Source organism: Halichoerus grypus, chromosome 4 (genome assembly GCF_964656455.1).
Source record: "Halichoerus grypus chromosome 4, mHalGry1.hap1.1, whole genome shotgun sequence".
NCBI classification, from domain to species: domain Eukaryota; kingdom Metazoa; phylum Chordata; class Mammalia; order Carnivora; family Phocidae; genus Halichoerus; species Halichoerus grypus.
In genome coordinates, this window is record NC_135715.1 from 99,325,447 (window position 1) to 99,344,024 (window position 18,578).

The 18,578-nt window shown below is 38.6% G+C and overlaps 1 protein-coding gene across 6 annotated transcripts in view; it reads right to left on the minus strand.

The window, feature by feature from the left end:
- Positions 1-18,578, minus strand: part of NCKAP5 (NCK associated protein 5) — a 973,576-nt gene that overhangs the window by 81,928 nt on the left and 873,070 nt on the right. For all 6 annotated transcript variants that reach the window (XR_013447087.1, XM_078070693.1, XM_078070694.1 and 3 more), the window contains one exon: positions 12,705-12,780. Coding sequence is in view for 5 of the 6 variants with exons in the window: in XM_078070693.1 (XP_077926819.1) it covers positions 12,705-12,780 (76 nt within the window). In the remaining variant the exon portion in view is untranslated. The remainder of the gene's footprint in view (positions 1-12,704; positions 12,781-18,578) is intronic.

The following is an 18,578-nucleotide window of genomic DNA, read 5'->3' on the forward strand; positions in this document are numbered from 1 at the left end:
TGATCCTGTGCAAAGTGAGTGGAGAGGTACTGGACTGCTGATAAGATGATTGCTAAATGACTCTTCTCAAATTCTATCAATGGGCTGATGGAAGAAATTAACACTGACATTGGTAAGTTATTTTCTCAGGCACTACTGTTTTCACAAATGGGGGCTTCTCTTTCAAACACTTAAGCCCTACTTGCATATGTATGACTCATTAAAAAGTGCTCCAAAATGCTCCATGTTTAACAGATTCACTGAGATGCTTTCCTTTCTCTACATCTTGTTCTCTTCTCTAGGATGTCTCTTGAATATGGATTTGTTCAAGAGCACCCTGTTTCCAAGATCATGTTTCCTCCTTTCTTCCTTAGTTGCATATTTCAACACACAGCTCAATTTTCACCTCTACAGTGTGCCATAGCCCTCACCTGATCTATCATTCTGGCACTCTACACCTCCTTCGTGCTAAAATACTTGCTCCAATGTGCCAGACTTAATGAACGTATCACTGGGATTCCTGGTGGACTGAGTGTGCTGATAACCTTAATTTGAGGCAGTTTTTCATTAGGTATATAAGATTGAGCTCTTACAAGAGGGACAGTGCCTTCCAAGGTTCTGAAAAGCTACAGGCTCCTCCCTGGCAAGCTTTTCCTTCCTTCCTTCTTCTTTCCTTCTTTTTTTCTCCCTCCTTCCTTCCCTCCTTTTTTTCTTCCTCCTTCCCTCCCTCCCTTCCTCCCTTCCTTCGTCCTTCCTCTCAAATCACTGTTACTTCTCAGTCACTAGTTTTTCATTCCCTTCATGCGAATAGTTTAGAACTGCTGGCTTTAACAACACTTAAGGCACAGACAGTTGAGCCGATTCATAACATGTGGCCAACTCAGAATTATCTGTGGTAACATGGAGGAGGTAAAGATACAACTTTAAGAGTTGCCCACAATCTCTGTTTCTAACTTACTCCTCTGACACCTGATGTGCTTCAGAATTGATGATGGGTAACTCTATATGGGTGGTCAGGGCTGCTTTCCCTTCCTCCCCTCTCCTTTTTCTCCTGGCCAGTCTCTCTTCTGGAAATGCCAATGGGCCAGCCAAATGGTAGGTGGGAATGGAGCAGGGTGAGGGATGTATGGCATAGATCAGAAGGATAAGCAGGATGGCCCATTCAGCCCACAGAGACTATATATTGCCAAAATATATTTGTGTTTTACTTTGGATGGTACTTTAATTTTTATCTTTTTTTAAAAAAATTGTGAAACACACTATAAATACAGGAGTGTATACTACAAATAAATTCATTTAAATAATCACCATGAAAGAACACCCATAACCCACCTTAATAACATAAGCGTGTTTTTAAGCCACTCTTGTGCTCCTCTTTGGTTATATCCTTCTCCTGTTACTACCTCACCAAAGGGAAACCATATTGCTGTTGAATTTCATGTTACGCATCAACTTTCTATGTTATTTTTGTTTTTGTAGTAAAAAAAAAAATTATGACATTTTCATTACATTTATGTCTAGGCACATCTCCAGAGTTGTATTGGTTTATGATGTAAACATTTATCACTGTGGATGCTAGTCAAAAAAGTTTAAAAGACATGGCCATTCAAAAACTCCTGGTAAGTATATCAGGGACTATATGCCATAGTGACCATAGCAACATTGTCATAATAGCAAAAAGTGGAAACCAACCCAAATGTTCATCAACAGTAGAAAGGCTAAATTTTGATATATTTATGCTATGGAATACTATACAGCAGTGAAAATTAATGGATAGCAGTTGCATGTACCATCATAGGTTCATCACAGAAATAATGTTGATTAAAAATGCCAAATGCAATAGAATACTTACAGTATGGTTCTGTTTGTATAATGTGTAAGCTACAGTGTGGTAAAACTATACAAATAAAATGAATAAAGACAATATATATATATGTGTATATATGCGCACACACACACACACACACACACATACATACGTACATACCACAATTTCTTTATCTGTTCATCTGTTGATAGGCACTTAGATTATTTCTGTATCTTGGCTATTGGGAAGAATGTGGCAATGAATGTGGATGTGCAGGTATCTCTTTTAGATAGTGATTTTATTTCCAAATAGAGGTATCCTACAATCCAGCAATCCCACCTCTGGGTATATATCCAAAGGAAATAAAATCACTATCCTAATGTGTAGATTTCCTTTTATTTATCTTGCTTGGAACTAATTTGGCTTCCTGAAACTGAGGATTGGTAACTTTCTTTAATTTTGCAAATTTTTAGTCATTAATTCTTTTAATATTATGTTTACCCTATTCATTCCACTCCCTTCCTCAGGTACAATTAGATACATGTGGATTTTATCACCTCTTACTTAATTATTTCACCCTCTCTTTCATTAATCTGCCCCCTTGATTCTCTGTGACACATTTTCTGTAATTGTTCAACTGTCTTTTCGTTAAATAATGCTCTCATCAGTGGTAATCAGTACTAACAGTTTTTAATTGTTTAAAGTAAACACAAGTGGAAATGAACACTAACAAAGGAACAAACTCCCTGAAGTTCTGTTGTATTCTTTTTTGGTATCAGACTGTTCATTTGTTTGTTCCTTTGTTAGTGTTCATTTCCACTTGTGTTTACTTTAAATACATTAAATATTTTTATTTTATATTCTCTACTGGATAATTCCCAATTCTGCAGTCTTTGCAGGACTTATTCTATAACTTGCCTTTTTTTCCCCCTGCCACTTGCTAATGAAGTCGTTGTTTCCTCTTTTTAGTGATTTTCTATTGTGAGTTAATCTTCCTTGGAACTTTATCTGTGTGTAAAGTTCAGAGTGGCCACATCAAGAGAGGATTTGAGTTGAGTTCTGCCATATTCCTGCAAGCACTATCAACTTGAGTCTGCATTATTTAAAACTTTTCATTATGATAAATTTCAAATATTCTCAAACAGTGGGATTGCCCAGCTCAAAAGATTTTAATATTCTGCCATTCATGTTTCAACTATTCCCTCTTCCAGTTTCTTCTCTGGAGTATTTAAAAGCACAACTCAGAACATTTAAAAAAAAATTCAAGCTTGGGGGATTTAAGGGACACAGAGACTGAATTAGTGCCTTGATCCACAGAAATGTGAGCTAAGGATTTAGAATCTTCAGAAGAGACTTTTTTTCTTTTTCTTTTTTTTTCCCCTTTCTTCAGCTAGAGTTCAGACTGAGTTGAGGCTGCGTTAGGAGCTTATGCTTGCAGTCTTCCTCTGGGTTTGGCAATCTTCCTCTGGGTTTATTGCCACTGCTCTTGGGAATCCAGCTTGATGCTGGTGGGGAAGGGATGTGTTTGATCTAACATCTCAACCTGAGGCCCTAGGCTTTCATTATGTCAACAGTTAAGCTCCTTAACACCAGGCTCCAGGGAAGGTGACAACTGTTCCAGGACCTCCAGGTCTCAGGGACTTTCAGTGTTAACACCAAGAATGTCCAGGCAAACTAAGACAGCTGGTCACCCTAGCCCTAGGTCATCGAGACTAGTACATAGGCCATGGGAAAGTGGGAAAGTGCTACTCATAGCACTCTGTGCCCCCTCCCCCCCGCCCCCAGGAAATCAAGCTCTCTTGCTGTCCATGCCTCTGACACATTCCTTGTAGGCAGCTCAACCATGCTTTTAAGAAAAATATGTGTATTTTTATATTATATTCTATACTTTTAGATGTAAAGTTCTGGGAAAGGACTTTGAAATTCTAATTTGAAATATTGCCAGATAAAGGAAAGTCTCTGAAGATTAGCTTTTTACAACTGAGCCCACATTTTAAAATGTATCATATGTCACATAAAAAATCTAATACTTTTTGGCTTCTGGTGAAAAATGGAGACTTGGTTACATAGGGCCAGCCTTCTACAGTGACAACTGGAATTGACAAGTAGCTACTCCCCCAGGGTGGGTCATATTCTCTCCATTCCTCACTCATGTAATATATGCTTGCGTATGTCAAGTCTGGGCCTGTCTCACTCTTGGACCCAGGGGCTTATTTGAGTTTGCAACCCCTGACCAAGCAATCCACTAAACGGATTCTTGAACTGTGGTGACTGCAAGGTGACCAAAAAAGTACCTGGCCATCATTTAGCATTCTCAGGGGTTTATTTAATTCACAGCTATGGACTAGGCTGGGTTTGGATGTTGGCTCCACTCCATACCAGTCATGTTGCTGAGCAAAGTATGTAACTTTTCAGGACATCCTCTTCCCTACCTGCAAAGGATGACCTTAGTACATAACTTGTGGGGTTGACGTAAAGATAAAACAAGGCAACATACATAAAACACTCTGGCCAGTGCCCAGCATTTAGAAAGCTTTTAATAAATGGTAGATATTAAGGTAATATATATCATCGTCTTACTTCTTTCAGAATTTTCTGTCACATTTGGGCAGCTTTCTGGGGCTGAGGCACTCTGTTCTTTGCCTTTGTTTTGACCCCTACCTATTCCTTACTATGCCATAAGTTACACACACATTCTTATGTTTACTTTAAGTGAATTAACTGCCTTCTGAGAAATCGAGGGAACTGTACAAAAAGAAGTCACTGTACAGCTATTTCAGATTCTCCACCTTTGTGCTATAGAGCAATAGGCCTTCAAAAAAGGTGGGAAAAAAGGCAAAAATTATTTAATGTGTCCACCACTGCTTATTCAGTGAGCCCTGTCCCCTTCTAGTACTTGGGTTAATTCATGCCAGCCCCTAGGGTTTCATGTCTGCCTCTGCCCCTAGCAGCTGAGCTTCCCCATCTGAGGAATATCACTCTCACCTTTCCTAAATGTCAAATCATTCCTTCTGCTTTTCAGTTCCCTGGAAGGAGAACGTACCAGCTTGATGACTCATCCCTTTAGGGTCTTGCTGGTACCCAGCTGAGAAATGCACTGCTGCTATCAGTCAGTGATACTCAATGTCTGCCCTTTCCAGAGACCAGGTGTAGTATAACAAGTAACTTGAGCACCTTTACCCAAAGGAATTACCAATAGGTAGGAAATTCAGATACATTCTAATAGGCTATCAGGAGAGATCTTTTGGGGCAGAGAGCCCTTTGGCAACCCTTACGTATTCCTGGATGTCCACCCTTTCATGTAAATACATGATTCTATTCATCACAGCACATCACAGGAGGAAACAATATGGTGCATTTGACTATAGTGCATTTGCTTGGTCCAAGGCTAAATGAGAGAAAATAAAAATGTGTTTTGATTTGAAAAGTTGGAATGTGAGCATCATAGTGATTGCATAGCCGCCACTTTTTATCAGGTTAGTCTTCCTTTAAAAAATCTCCACAGTCTGTGTATTACTTCTGTAGGCTAAAGTTCAAACATCTAAGCCTGGCTTTCATGGTCTCCACAAAACCAACTCTGTCTGTACCTCATCTTCAAAAATTACTCTCTACTCCAGCCAAGCTCTAGCCAAGCAGGTCTTCTGCTGACTCCTCTCCCCTGCAGTATGCCACATTCCTATCTCTTTTGCTTATGCTCTTGCCCTTGAATTGAAAGACATCTCCCTGTCCCCTTTGCCGATGAAATCTTAACACTTAGGACAGTGGTTCCCAAACTTTACTGCCCACTAGAATCACCTGGGGATCTTTAAAAAGATATTAATGCATGGCTCCTATCCCAAGAGCTTGTGATTTGTTATGGGGTGTGACCTGAGCATCAGCGTATTTAAAGTCTTCCCGGGGGGATTCTAATGTGTAGCAAAGTTTGGGAACCATTGGTATAAATGGAAAATTCTCTTTAACTTCAATACCTTATTCTCTCATTCTTGTCTTTTCCTTACAAATGAAAACCAATATTCCGGGCTTTACCAAAGCTGGACTCCACACCTATTCCATACACTCACATGTATGCAGAGTGTGCCTCTAACTTATCTGTGATCACATTGTATCAGAATTATCTGTTTGCTTTTCTATCTCCCTCTTAGACTGCAGTTCACAGAGTCCAGGTACTGTGTCTTATTCATCCCGTATCTCCAGTATTTAACACAGGTCGTGGCTTGTAGAAGATGCTCAATATAGGCTTGTTGACCTAAATAGAACTCAGTTCCCTGGTGCAAACTATAGGAGCAAATACTAGAGAAAACAAAACAAAACAAAACAAAAACAGAGGAAGGGAGTCATAGACTAGGCTTTAGTATGCTCACAAAGAGAAGTCTCTACCAAAGATTTATCTAGTGACTATCTCTGGTAATTAGAGGAAAGTATGTATAAAGAGAAAGTTGATAGATGACAAAAACAGAGAACCAGCCACAAAGGAATGAACAAATAAGGAGGATGACATGTATGACATGTGATGTTCCAAGCACAGGGCTTCCCACATAATGGATATTCAGTGGATGAAAATTAATTATTACTATTTCCAGTCCTTGGTCAGAAGAAACCACATGGTCCTATTTCCATGGATCTATTTCATGACAGGTGCAATTTATATTTCAGGCTTCCAGATGCAAAGCTTCCCCTTTGGAGTTTGTCACTTGGAGTTATAAACGAGAGAACTCCATGTAGTCACGTGAAGTTTCCTTTCCCAGGCTATTACTTTATAGTACCTCTTAGATGTCATTTTGTATGTTTGGAAATGTAGAAATAGCATCATCCTGGGAAGTATTAATATGAAATCCAAATTATGTAAACTACTTCATCCTATTCTTTATCCATAGGCATTATTATCTAAGTAGTTTCCCATTCAGTGCCGGTCTGTTAGTAGTCAACGGAACATTATTTAGTCCCACTCTCATTTTGTTTTCATCAATAGCTCACCCTTTCTACAATTGAGCCTAAGCATGTCAGTACACAATTCAAAATATGACATTTGACTTAAATAGCCTTCTACTCAGAAAGCTGTAAAATTCTGATCAAGTTTCTGAGATATGCTTTAATTTTATTTTTAGTATGAATGTCATTCCATATACATTAAATTTCTATTTTTTTTCCACATTTTCTCAGTGGGGGAAATTGGTAATATTCTTGAAATAAGATAGATAATTATCAAGAACTTTCACTGATTGGCAGCTACAATAGTAGAAGCCCTGGTACCCTCTTGGTTTTCATTCTAGAGAAAGGAAAATTCTAGATGCATTGTATTCCACAGAAGATTTATTTGAACCTCTATATACTTTGTGGGTGACCAAGTATACATTACTCATAAATATGGTGGTGGCAAACTAGTTCAAGTTCAGTACATTTTCTCAAAAAGTTACTCAAGGTAAACTATGCTAATAGGAAGTGGTCATTCAAGTCATGCAAGACAAAAACTAGGCATCAATCATTAGAATTAATTCTATCTTTTCCGAAAACAGTTCTAATTTATTTCCTGCGGTTTTCTTAAATGGTGGTGAAAATTTGTGTGTTTATACCAAGGAGGTAGCCATGGTAGAGGGTGGGCTGCCAGCTAACATTGGTACATGTCCTCTGAAAGTCATTCTCCCTTTCTTCCAGAGAACCTCGTGGTGGTTTGGTTTTTGTTTTTTTCCGGACATATGGCCTCCTGCCTGGCACATTTCCCATTCTATGTACTAAGTACTGGCCAATGGCAGAAGGGATGGGTCAACTGTTAGGAAGTGTTCATAAAGGGATGAACCATATCCTTCCTTATCACTTCTTCCTGCTGGTTAGAACGTGGATGGTTTTTTAATAGCCATCTTGAACAATGAAGTGACCATGGGAATGGAAAACATACGAACCAGAGGGACAAGATAGTAAGAGCCCGGTCCTGTCCTATCAGCCTGGATCACCTTCCCCTGGACTGTCCTACGTGACAATAAGAAATTTCTGTCCTGTATTTCAACCACTGTACTTTGGGGTTTCATTCACTTCCATCTGAACCTAACCCTACTGGTACTAATAACTATAGAAATCCTGTCTTGGATTTAAAATAATTGTGGTCTGGATAATTCAAACTGTATAGTCTATATGGATAACAATTGCTGACCATATTATATTAGGTCATTAATATTAATACAATAAAGTAGGTTTTAGAGCTCCTTCCATTCAGATGAGATAAACTATCCAGGTGTTGGTTCTTACTCTCTATGTAACTGAGGTTCTTGAATCAAGAGTCTGTGAGACCTTCTCTTTCTGCCCTAAGAACCACAGCCAGAGACATTTTGTCATCATACTAAGACTTCTCTCCTCTGTTGGGTGAAGAAGCTGCTGCATTCATTGACCTTCACTGGAATCTGATATATAGATTCTGTCACAATAGTAGCTTTGTGGCATGTGACTCTTTTATCCCTTCTGCCTCTATCAAACTCCAGACTGGGCACAATACTATGTGGCTTCGGTGTTTTATGGTTGGGTGTAAAAAGGTTAGGAGAACAAGGTCTATGTATTACATTTATGTGAAATGGTGATTGTAGCTGGTTCTGTGAATCTCCTCTACCTGGCTCAACCCAGCTTTGCCCCACTTCTTAGCTTTCAGGCAGGCTATCTTTCAAAAGCGGGGTTATATGACAAAATAACTTTTCCTCCCTAGCACTGCTTCTTGTGCTATTCAGTGTCTGAAGGCAGGTTGATTCTGTCCTTTCTTCCTCACCCTATAATTTGCTCAAACCAGTGATTTGAGTGCCTAAAACTTGAATAAAAGTTTCAAGAGTTCCTCTTAACTAGAAGTAAAACTTTTCTTGAGTCTTTGTTATAATGCAAATATGTGACCTGAAAAAATACCCTCTTAATCTACTGCTCCACCAACATGAGTTAGTTTACCAGATTAGCTAGCTAGAGTCTAGGAGAGAACAGGGAATAAGAAAATGAAATGCCTCGGGAAAATGGAAATAAACTGGTATATGGTCTAATAATTAAGTCAAAGGGGGTTCCTTATTGAGCACCTACTATCTTCCTGCATAATATATTAGCTGCTAGCTAAGACCAGTTTGGGGAAAAATGGAAAAAGGAGGACCACAGAAACATCCCTTGGAGGCAATTCCTGAGGTGGGTAGGGGAGTACCAATGCAACTCCACAGAGCTCCCCAAAGAAAGCCAGATTCAGGGCTAGACCATGCCCTTTGTCATGCTCTCCCCTGGTGATAGGAGCCAGAAGGGTTCCTTTAGAAGAGACTAAGAAGACACCCAGCCAATAGGCGAGAGTAAACAGATTTCATGCTGCAATGGGGCACTGGGGTATTTGCCCATTGGGCTATTGGACAGATCGTTCTTTGTACCTCTTTAAAATTTGGAGCAAATAACATGCATCCTTCACTTCACTAGAGTCTACCATGAATCCTTGTTTTCTTGTATATCATTCAATTCTGCTTGGTTTCTTCCTCAAACTCCTTAAAAGACATTTTCTCCACTTTATAGGAATTTCCGGATCCTCTGCCTACACTTAGACGATTATTTTTGATGCTATCACTGGCCGGTGTTTTTAATATGAAAGTGTTATTTGAATTCCCACTGATCATTTAATCCTATTAGATAATTAATATAATACATAGTAGGGTGAACCTATTACAGTTAAATAGCAGGAAAGAACAATTAGAAATATGGGGTTTGTGATCATTTGTGTTAACATTTCTATTAGGCCAGGCTAATAGTCATTTTCTTGTTGCTTATTAACATGGAAGTCTGACATTTCTTAGGGTGATTTTAAAGAAAAAATCTAGTTGTATTATTTTATTTAATTCATGAATCTTGAATTTCAATACAGAGCAGGCTTAGTTAACAATATCTGTCTTGTAATCAACTCATAACATTTTGATTAAGCCAACGTGATTATCCTTAACTACAGAAATACAAACATTCGGGTTCACAAATGTTCTGATTATTCTTTTTTGTCAAAGACATTAGCTGGTATTTGGTTAGAAGCATAAAATATTTGGATTTGCTCAGTTGCTGTGAGTGAAAAAACTTTCTATGGTTATGTAATATTGTGAGGCTATGTGACAACACTTAGTTTAGACAAAATGAAGAATATTGGTTTATCAGGGTGCTAAATATATATTCTCAGTCATTCTTCTGGAATAAAGAGAAATAACCACTTGATCTATTGAGTCTCATTCAGTCTTGAAATGGATGCAGCTTTTAGAAGGCTGGTTGTGGTGATCTTGTTGACTGGTTAACCTAGGGAATATTCTCAACCGCATTCTCTCTGCTACCTCATGCAATAAATAGAAGCAACATACTGACTGCCCCAGCATCCTTTGCAGCTAGGATTGGTTTCATGATCTGGTTCTCATTAATGACGTGTAGGATGGGAGTCTGTGGGGTGGATTCTGAAGGAGCTTTTACTCTTCCTTATACTTCGTGCCTTGAATGTAAATGGAATGCCTAGAGTGGCGGGAATCAATCTGCAACCAGAGGCAACAGATATGAGGACAAAAAGCCAGGGCTTTTGATGACATCGTTGAGCTGCTAGCCTTCTTTCGTATTTACTTTCCTCCAGATTTTTAATTGTGTAGGATGATTAAATGACTTCATTACTCACGTGTAACGGCTAGTCCGTCTTGTTGTTGTTTTACTTGTAGCCAATAGCAGCTTATCATACAATTCTTCCCTAGTTTGAGGAGATAAATCTACATTACGCGCAGACCAAGTCAGCCCCCTGTCAGAAACATGGTCCAAATTTACTTCCATGAGAGTAATCGAAAAGAGCACTTTCCAACAGAACTTTGAGTGACGACAGAAATGTTCATACAGACCACCCTGAATACGTGGCTACTGAGTACTTGAAATGAGGCTAGTGCAAACGGAGGAACTGAATTTTTAATTGTACATAGTTTCAATTAATTTAAATTGAACCTGAAATAGTCACCCATGGCTACTAGCTAGCATGTCGAACAATGCAAATCTAAAAAAATTGCGTGTCTATTAAAGCATAGTTAGGGCGCCTGGGTGGCTCAGTTGGTTGAGCGACTGCCTTCGGCTCAGGTCATGATCCTGGAGTCCCGGGATCGAGTCCCGCATCGGGCTCCCTGCTTGGCAGGGAGCCTGCTTCTCCCTCTGACCCTCCCCCCTCTCATGCTCTCTGTCTCTCATTCTCCCTCTCTCTCAAATAAATAAATAAAATCTTTAAAAAAAAAAAAAAAATTTATTAAAGCATAGTTAGATTACTGTACTTCTTTGGAAAAACATTCAGCCTCTAACTTTATATATGTTATTTCATAGGCCCAGGAACACCTCATTATGGAAAAAATGATGATTCAGCGGGGCTTCACATAGTGTCACGTTTGAAGGTTGTTAAACAGTATTTAACTTGCATATTAGCTAACTACACACAACTGATACCAATTTAAGCATTTTACATTGACAACTATAATAAAGGATGTCTTTTTGGAATAATAATCTTGTTCAGACTGCACTCATTCAGCTGTTTGTTAAGATTTTTAGTATCCTCAATTACAAATGAAAAGAAGAATAATGGTGTGCCAGTCTCATTAAGCTGTGGGGGTACAATAACTCTCTGAGATAAACTGTAAATTAGAGTTTGCAGAAGACTTCTGGGTATGTGAGAAAAGCAGGCCCAGAGTGTACCAACACGGCTCTAAGAGTACTGAGGGGCTCCGAGCTGGCAGCTGAAGACATAGGAGCCGGGGACACTCACCGAAACCAAAATCTGGGGGGCTGTCATACCCTCGAATGCGGGATTCAATATTAACTGCTATACCGGAATGTGAGTGGTAGCAATTATTCCATCACGCCTTGGTATCTTGTGTAACACTAAATAATCAGCATGCTTCCATGCACAGCTCTTCTGAGAGCCTGAGGAAAAAAGAATTCTGCAATCGTCCACAGTGGCCCAGAACAGTTAAGGGTATCACCTCTTCCGTCACCTGACAAGGATTACAGTCACAGACAACCACTCTGTCACCAGCTACCTCCTGGCTGCTGAAAACAGGTCAGCAAAGGGTCAGCAAGTCTTTCTGTGTTGGGAAGCTGAGTCCCTTCAATCTAGGCTGATGCACAGTTTTAAGAAAGAGCTGACAAATCAAACTTATTTCAGAGACAGGCAGGGTTCTCGCAGAAATGATGAAGAAAGTAAGTTGTGAGGTTTTGGCAAAGCCAGGTGCACCTAAATCTACTTGGTTCTGTGTGTAAAACACATTCCATTAAAAAATATTCAATTTAAGAAAGATACCATCCCTCAGGTCTAACCAATGGTAGTTGTGAAAATGCTTCTTGAGACAATTAGAGAAACTAGATGGATTCACAATTGATTGTTTTCCCCAGAGAAATTTTTATACTCAGTATTATTCTCATTTCATATTGACAAGGACTCGCTTCTCATCAGTTTGCAGTGTGTTCCTTTGAAAACACCTATGTTTTCTTTATAGGTCCTGTTTGAACTACTTATTTTTTGGTAGCTTAAAGTGTCTGAGAAGATAAAAGTAACCATGTGTGAGAAGTTAAGACCCAGTCCTAGGGGCGCCTGGGTGGTACTGTCAGTTAAGCGTCTGACTCTTGGTTTTGGCTCCGATCATGACCTCAGGGTTCTGAGCTGGAGCCCCACGTAGGGCTCCGCACTCAGCGTGGAGTCTGCCTGAGATTCTCTCTCTCTCCCTCTCTGACCTTCCCCCTGTGCGCTCTCTCTCTCTCTCTTAAATAAATAAATAAATAAATAAATAAATAAAATATTTTTAAAAAAGAAGTTAAGACCCAGTCCTCATAGAGGCTGGCATGAGACATGCTCTATAGGAACACACTGTGTCTGAAAGAAGGTCACATTCAGAAAGTATCACCCATAAAGATGTACCAAGACGTAAATGTTTACCTATGATGTGGTTCTGAAATGTGGAATCTGCAATTGTATCTTCATCCTCTTGCAGGTTTTTACTTGCTTCTTTTATCTGCAGCAACAAGAAAATACTGTAAGTTCTTATTTATTATAGTAAATAGATTGTTCACAATCCTCAGAATGATGGTTCATTCTGTAACAAATGTGGGTATGTGTGAGTGTGTGTATACATATATATGCACATGTGTATACACATATATACATATACATACATAAATATGTATATATATACACATATATGTGGATGTGTGTATATATATACATACACATAGGTGTGTGTATGTATATATATATATATATATACATACACACACACATACATAGATGTATATATACATACATAGATATTCTCTTCATTCCACTTTTCCCTACTCTATCACTTGGCTGTATCACAAGTTTTAATTATAAGAACAAGAGCATATTTTCAGAAATATAACCCCCGACCTGAAAATGAGGATTTACAGTGTACCTAATTCTCCATAAGATTTTAAAGATACAGCCTTGGCTTTTAATACTCATAAAGTCAGTAACACAGAGCTGTTAGGGAAAATTAAAGTCAAAGGAAATATAATTCCTCCAGAGACAGTGACTTCTGCCACAAGTTATTTTAATAAGAAGAAAGAAATATACTTAGATCTCCCTACCCTTTCCTGAAATGTAACTCTCTAAGAAAATGATTTCTTTTATTCTTTCTATGATGAAACATAAGATGACTATGATGTATGCTTAGTGAACTAGAGCAGTGACATATTTATATCGATTTTTTAGGTCAAAAACATTCCCCTTATATTTCAGCTGAAATATCCAGATGCTGAATGGGGTAGCATTCGGCAGAACTCTAGAGAGACCTGAATAAGTCACGGTATTTTACAAATGAGAATTCTGAGATCCAGCAAGTTTCCTTCAACATATTGTAGGTGGAAACGCTGGGATTAAAACTCACGGCCCTTCCCTCTCAATCTAGTGGCAGCAGTAACAACAATGTTACCAGTATGAACCATAATTTAAAAGGCATACTCTGAAATACTACGGAGGATGTGCTGTTTAAGCTCTTCATGCCTGTGATCTCAAAATCCTCAGAACGGGGCTAGGTGCTATTGTTAGCCTCCTCCTCCTGAAGAAACACACAAGTAATGGCCAAAGTGGTGGAACCAGGATTCAAACTCAGCAAAACTGACAGCAGATTTCTGTTCATTTGAGGGAAATTTGTTTTTCTCAAATTTCCATTTGACTATGCCAGTAGACTTGGCCTCAATTTCAAGACAGCTGTGGTCCTTGGTGGAATGACCCTGAAACACTCTTTTAAAATACATTCCCTTTGGTCATCTGGGCAGCCAATGATAATGATGTGAACTGTGCACTGAATGCAATGGGGTTCTGCTTAGGCACATACATTAGAGGCCGTCAGTGTATTTGCTCAGGGGCTTGAGCTGAATGTCAAGAAACTCTTATTTCATACTTGCAATGCAGAAAGTCATATGGTTGCATACTGACCTTGAGCTAGATTTAGCTTTTGACTTTTTACCTATTTTTCATATTTAATGGAATAAGACCAATTATTTATATTTTATAACTGCAGTTCCAGTATCAGAATGCAATTGGTGCTTATTCTGGACTTGCTGATAGGCAGAAGGTGGCAGACTCAAGAGAGTATGGAGATGGCTTCCTGAACCCGACAAGGAGAGATCAAGGGTTAAATATCCAGAGGCCACGTTCATCACTTTTTCCCCCCATCAGCTCTCTGCTCTGCAGGCACTTCCCTGTTTCTTAGCACGTCCAGAGGAAGAAAGTTAGGAAATGGGGTGAGGGGTGGGGCGGGGAAGACTTCTTCAACAGTCTGTGGACACTTCAGTAGTGGACATTTATGGATAGCAGAGAAGAAAAGCACTGGGAGCATCAGCAAGGCTAACATGCTACTCATTTGCCTTCCAAGGTTTGCCCAGCTCAGTGATCTGTTTGTGACAAGGCTATCAAAAGACCCACTGACAAAGGGATCTCAAACCACCTACATTTCCATTAACCACCCAACATGAGCCTTTCATCCTCATTTAGAGAGACATCAAGGAAATCTTTTTATACTCTCAGCCCATACCAACTCTTATGAAAACATGTCTCATGTTTTCCCTTGCTTGTTATGTAAAATAGTATTTCCTTTAAGTTCTTCTACATTGATCTATTTTAAACTTGAAGGTATGCCCTGCTAACCTGCTGGCATGTGGGGAATCATCCTATCAGTCTGCGAGATTCTAAACTAAAGAAGCCAATAATTAAAATAAGATTCTCATCTTGTAGATAAAGGAAAAGAGGCTCATACAGGGTTAGTGATCTCTTCCAGGTCACAAAGGATTTCGGTTTTAGAGTGGGCACTTCTGGCCCCCTATTCATTGCCAAAATTAAATTTTTCAGAGTGTGCCATATTGTAACAGTCATCCTTCCCAGACCTTCCCAAGAACTACTATTTTTTTGTTAGTGTCTGGCAGTTAGATATGCAGGCAGTATTCCATGTATACATAAACTGTATTTTTATTTAAGAGTAGCAAAAATTTTCAGAGACTGTGTGTGTGTGTGTGTGTGTGTGTGTGTGTGTGTAACTGCTCTGCTTCCCTTCCCTTCTGGTTTCCTAACCCGTCTGTGGAACTTAACCACCACCTTTCTCCAAGTATCATATTGAGGAAAGAAAAAAAAAGCCACCCTATGGTCCTACCTGTCGGCTCCTTCTCAGAACTTTCCTAGGGCTTTATGTGCTTAATAGCAAATGCTACGTATGGCCTCTGGGGACTTATCAGAGGAACTTATCAGAGGAAAGGCCCCTAGTTCTTTCAGCTTTCCTGGGCTGATGACCCATGAGGAGCAGATGACCCATGAGAGGAAAATCTGAAGAAGATAGGTGAAAAATCAGCAAAGGAATGGCAAATGGGGGAGTGCCTTAGAATGGCATACTTGTTGGCTCTAATTATCTATACAAACAGATTGCAATGCAAAGTGGTAATTTAAAAAATCCATTTGCCTATGGAAACGAGGGGCATAATTTATTTTGGCAGCAGATTCCCCTTGCTAATTACATTTTTCATAGGCTGAACTTAAAATTAATTTTCACTCTTGATCATGCAGTGGCTGGGTATTGGTGAGAGGTTGTGGAAACTTTCCTGGGAGTAAGGGGCTGCCAACCCAAGATTAAGAATTTGCCAAAGATAGGGACAACTGGGACGATCTTCATGTGACGAAGCACTTCAAAGAAGGGAGTTTTCACAAAATCAGGAAGTTTGGCTCAGAAAAGAATGGTGGTTAGAGATATAGAATTTTCTCAGCCATTGTTCGAACAGGAACTGATACAAATTAATGTCAGCAATATCCTATTCGGTAAGAAGTAGCAGGTAACTCAGGCAATAACTATGGGCTTTTGGTTAAAGTTTATTGTCAGTACTTTGGGTGCCTTCTAATGGTGCATGTCCAACTCTTGTCCATCTTTTGGGCTCTGCAGTTGTAGTCAAGAACTGTACCAAATACCAATCTCTAACAGGAAACCATTAAATGTCACTGTGCCCATTATATTCTACTAACCCCTACCATTAGAAAGGGCAGGGAGGAAGGAGCTTACAAAGGACCCTAGAGGAAAATGGAGAAAATAATTCAATAGTGTCATATATATATGACATTACATATATATTATGTATGTACATTACATATATTACATTTTACATATAATATATATATATTATATATGTAACTTCAGAATTAAACCCAACATTTGGGGACACCCTTCATTTGGAATTCTGCTTACATTTCTTCCCTGACTCATCCTAACATGAATTGCTTCCCAAGAAGACAACATTTTTTGGTCAAAGTTTACTGCAAATGAAAAGAACATAATGAAACTGAGACAAGAAGTGATTTTTGGAAGGAAAACTCTAGAAGGCATTACCTTTAGAAAAGTTAGTCATTTAGAAAAATTTGCAGGAGGAGGGCAAAATATGCATACTTCTTATTAGCATCAAAATAGCATTTAGAACAGAATTGCTCAATTAAGGATGCTGAAATTATAACATTTTGCAGAACTTAATAAGATGACAACAATTTGCTTAATTATTGTACTATTTTATCCTATTTCATCACCACAGTACTATTTTAATGGAATAGTATTTGATGCTTTTTAATTAGCATATGTGATTTTTTTTTCAGACTATGGGACAATGGGTGAAAAGAATACTCATAATTTCAATTAAAATACCCATACTGAAATGGTCATCTCTTCCCAGCGCATGGTGAAGGTATACGGTCTCGCTGATTTGTTAACGATTTTTATTTTGTCCAGTGATAGTTAAATAGGAGCCTGGAGCTGCCTTCCTTTGAGACTTCTCATTTCACAAGATTATCTGACTCCACAGGAAGGAAGGACTTATGACGTGCCGCAATAGAGCACATTTCTTTCTTGCTTATTTACTTAATATTGATGCAATCTTTCCTGGGGATGCCTTTTCCCCTCTTATAATGATTTTATATAATTTAAGTAAAAGTATAGAGTAACATGGCCCTTGTCTAAATTACACAAAAATTAGAGCTAAGTGGTCTGTAAATGATGGCCTAAGTGGGGACATAAGCCTCTAATTAAGGCTCTGAAAGGAGAAAAAGATTTAATTCAGCAAAGAATTAATGGGACTTTTACGCATATTTTAAAATGTATCTAGCAATCCTGAAAATGGATATGGATACGCAGTTACTAGCAGACTAAGTGGAGGTCGGCTACATACATTATTGTATGCATGGAAATAATCTTTGTATTATAATCACCACAGATTAAAATAACTAAAATCCCTGAGGACCCTCATAACGAAATATAGTCTTGGTTTGTAAAGGGAAGAGATTGTGATATAAGATTTTGAACAGTGACTTTATTAAGAAAAAAAAATGTGATATGTAATGTATTATGTGCAGCTATTGTTTTCATCCCAAGTGACTACAGTGAGAAGAATCTTTTGCAACACAGTTTAAAATAAGCAGATAGCAAATTTACCTTGAGCCCTAGTAGGGGAAAATTCCCTCAAACTCTGAATTTTAAGAGGTTCATGGGTATTCCCATCAATGTGCTATGGTATTAGAATATATCCTATTTTGCATCTAATTTCCTTCCTGTGTAGGCTTATAAGATATAATAAATAGGTTTTCACTGGTCGTCTTGTACCAGTCCCCAAGGAGACTATGGCAATGTCCTCTCTGAAATTAGTAATTCCACATTGATAATTATGGAGATGAAACAAAAAACATTGCATTTTACATTAAAAAAAAAAAAAAAAGACTGGCTGGTCAACTATCCAGGTTAATAATATTCCTCTGTATGGAAAAGCTTCCCAGCATGACTAATTTCCTCTTGTAGCTAACTAGAAAAAATTAGCATATCCCAATTGATTATGTATTTTGGGGTGGTTAGGGAATCTTTGTACTTCACAGAAAATAGTAAGAGTGTTTCTTGTAGATATTCGGGAAGGACTAAAGGACACTTATTACTACACTGTGAAAGACTGAAGACGGAAGAACGAAAAGCACAGAAATTACTTTAGCATTAGGAAGTAACAAGTAAGGAAAAATGAAATTGTAAAAGCCAAACAGAGGGTCTTTTTGTTTTTTTGCTATTTCTATGCAGTGAAGATACACCCTAAGCTGTCAGAACCATATTAAATGGGGCATAGTTAAATTGAGTGCCTCAGATAAGGGGCTCTGCCAGGCTATCAAAGTTTTAGATCAGTTGGATTGACTTTCTGGCATATTGCACATTTCCACACGTTCATTCTCTCTCTTCCCTTTCAGTGACACTACAAGGGCAGCCTTAGATATGCTTATAATTTGTGATTTTTT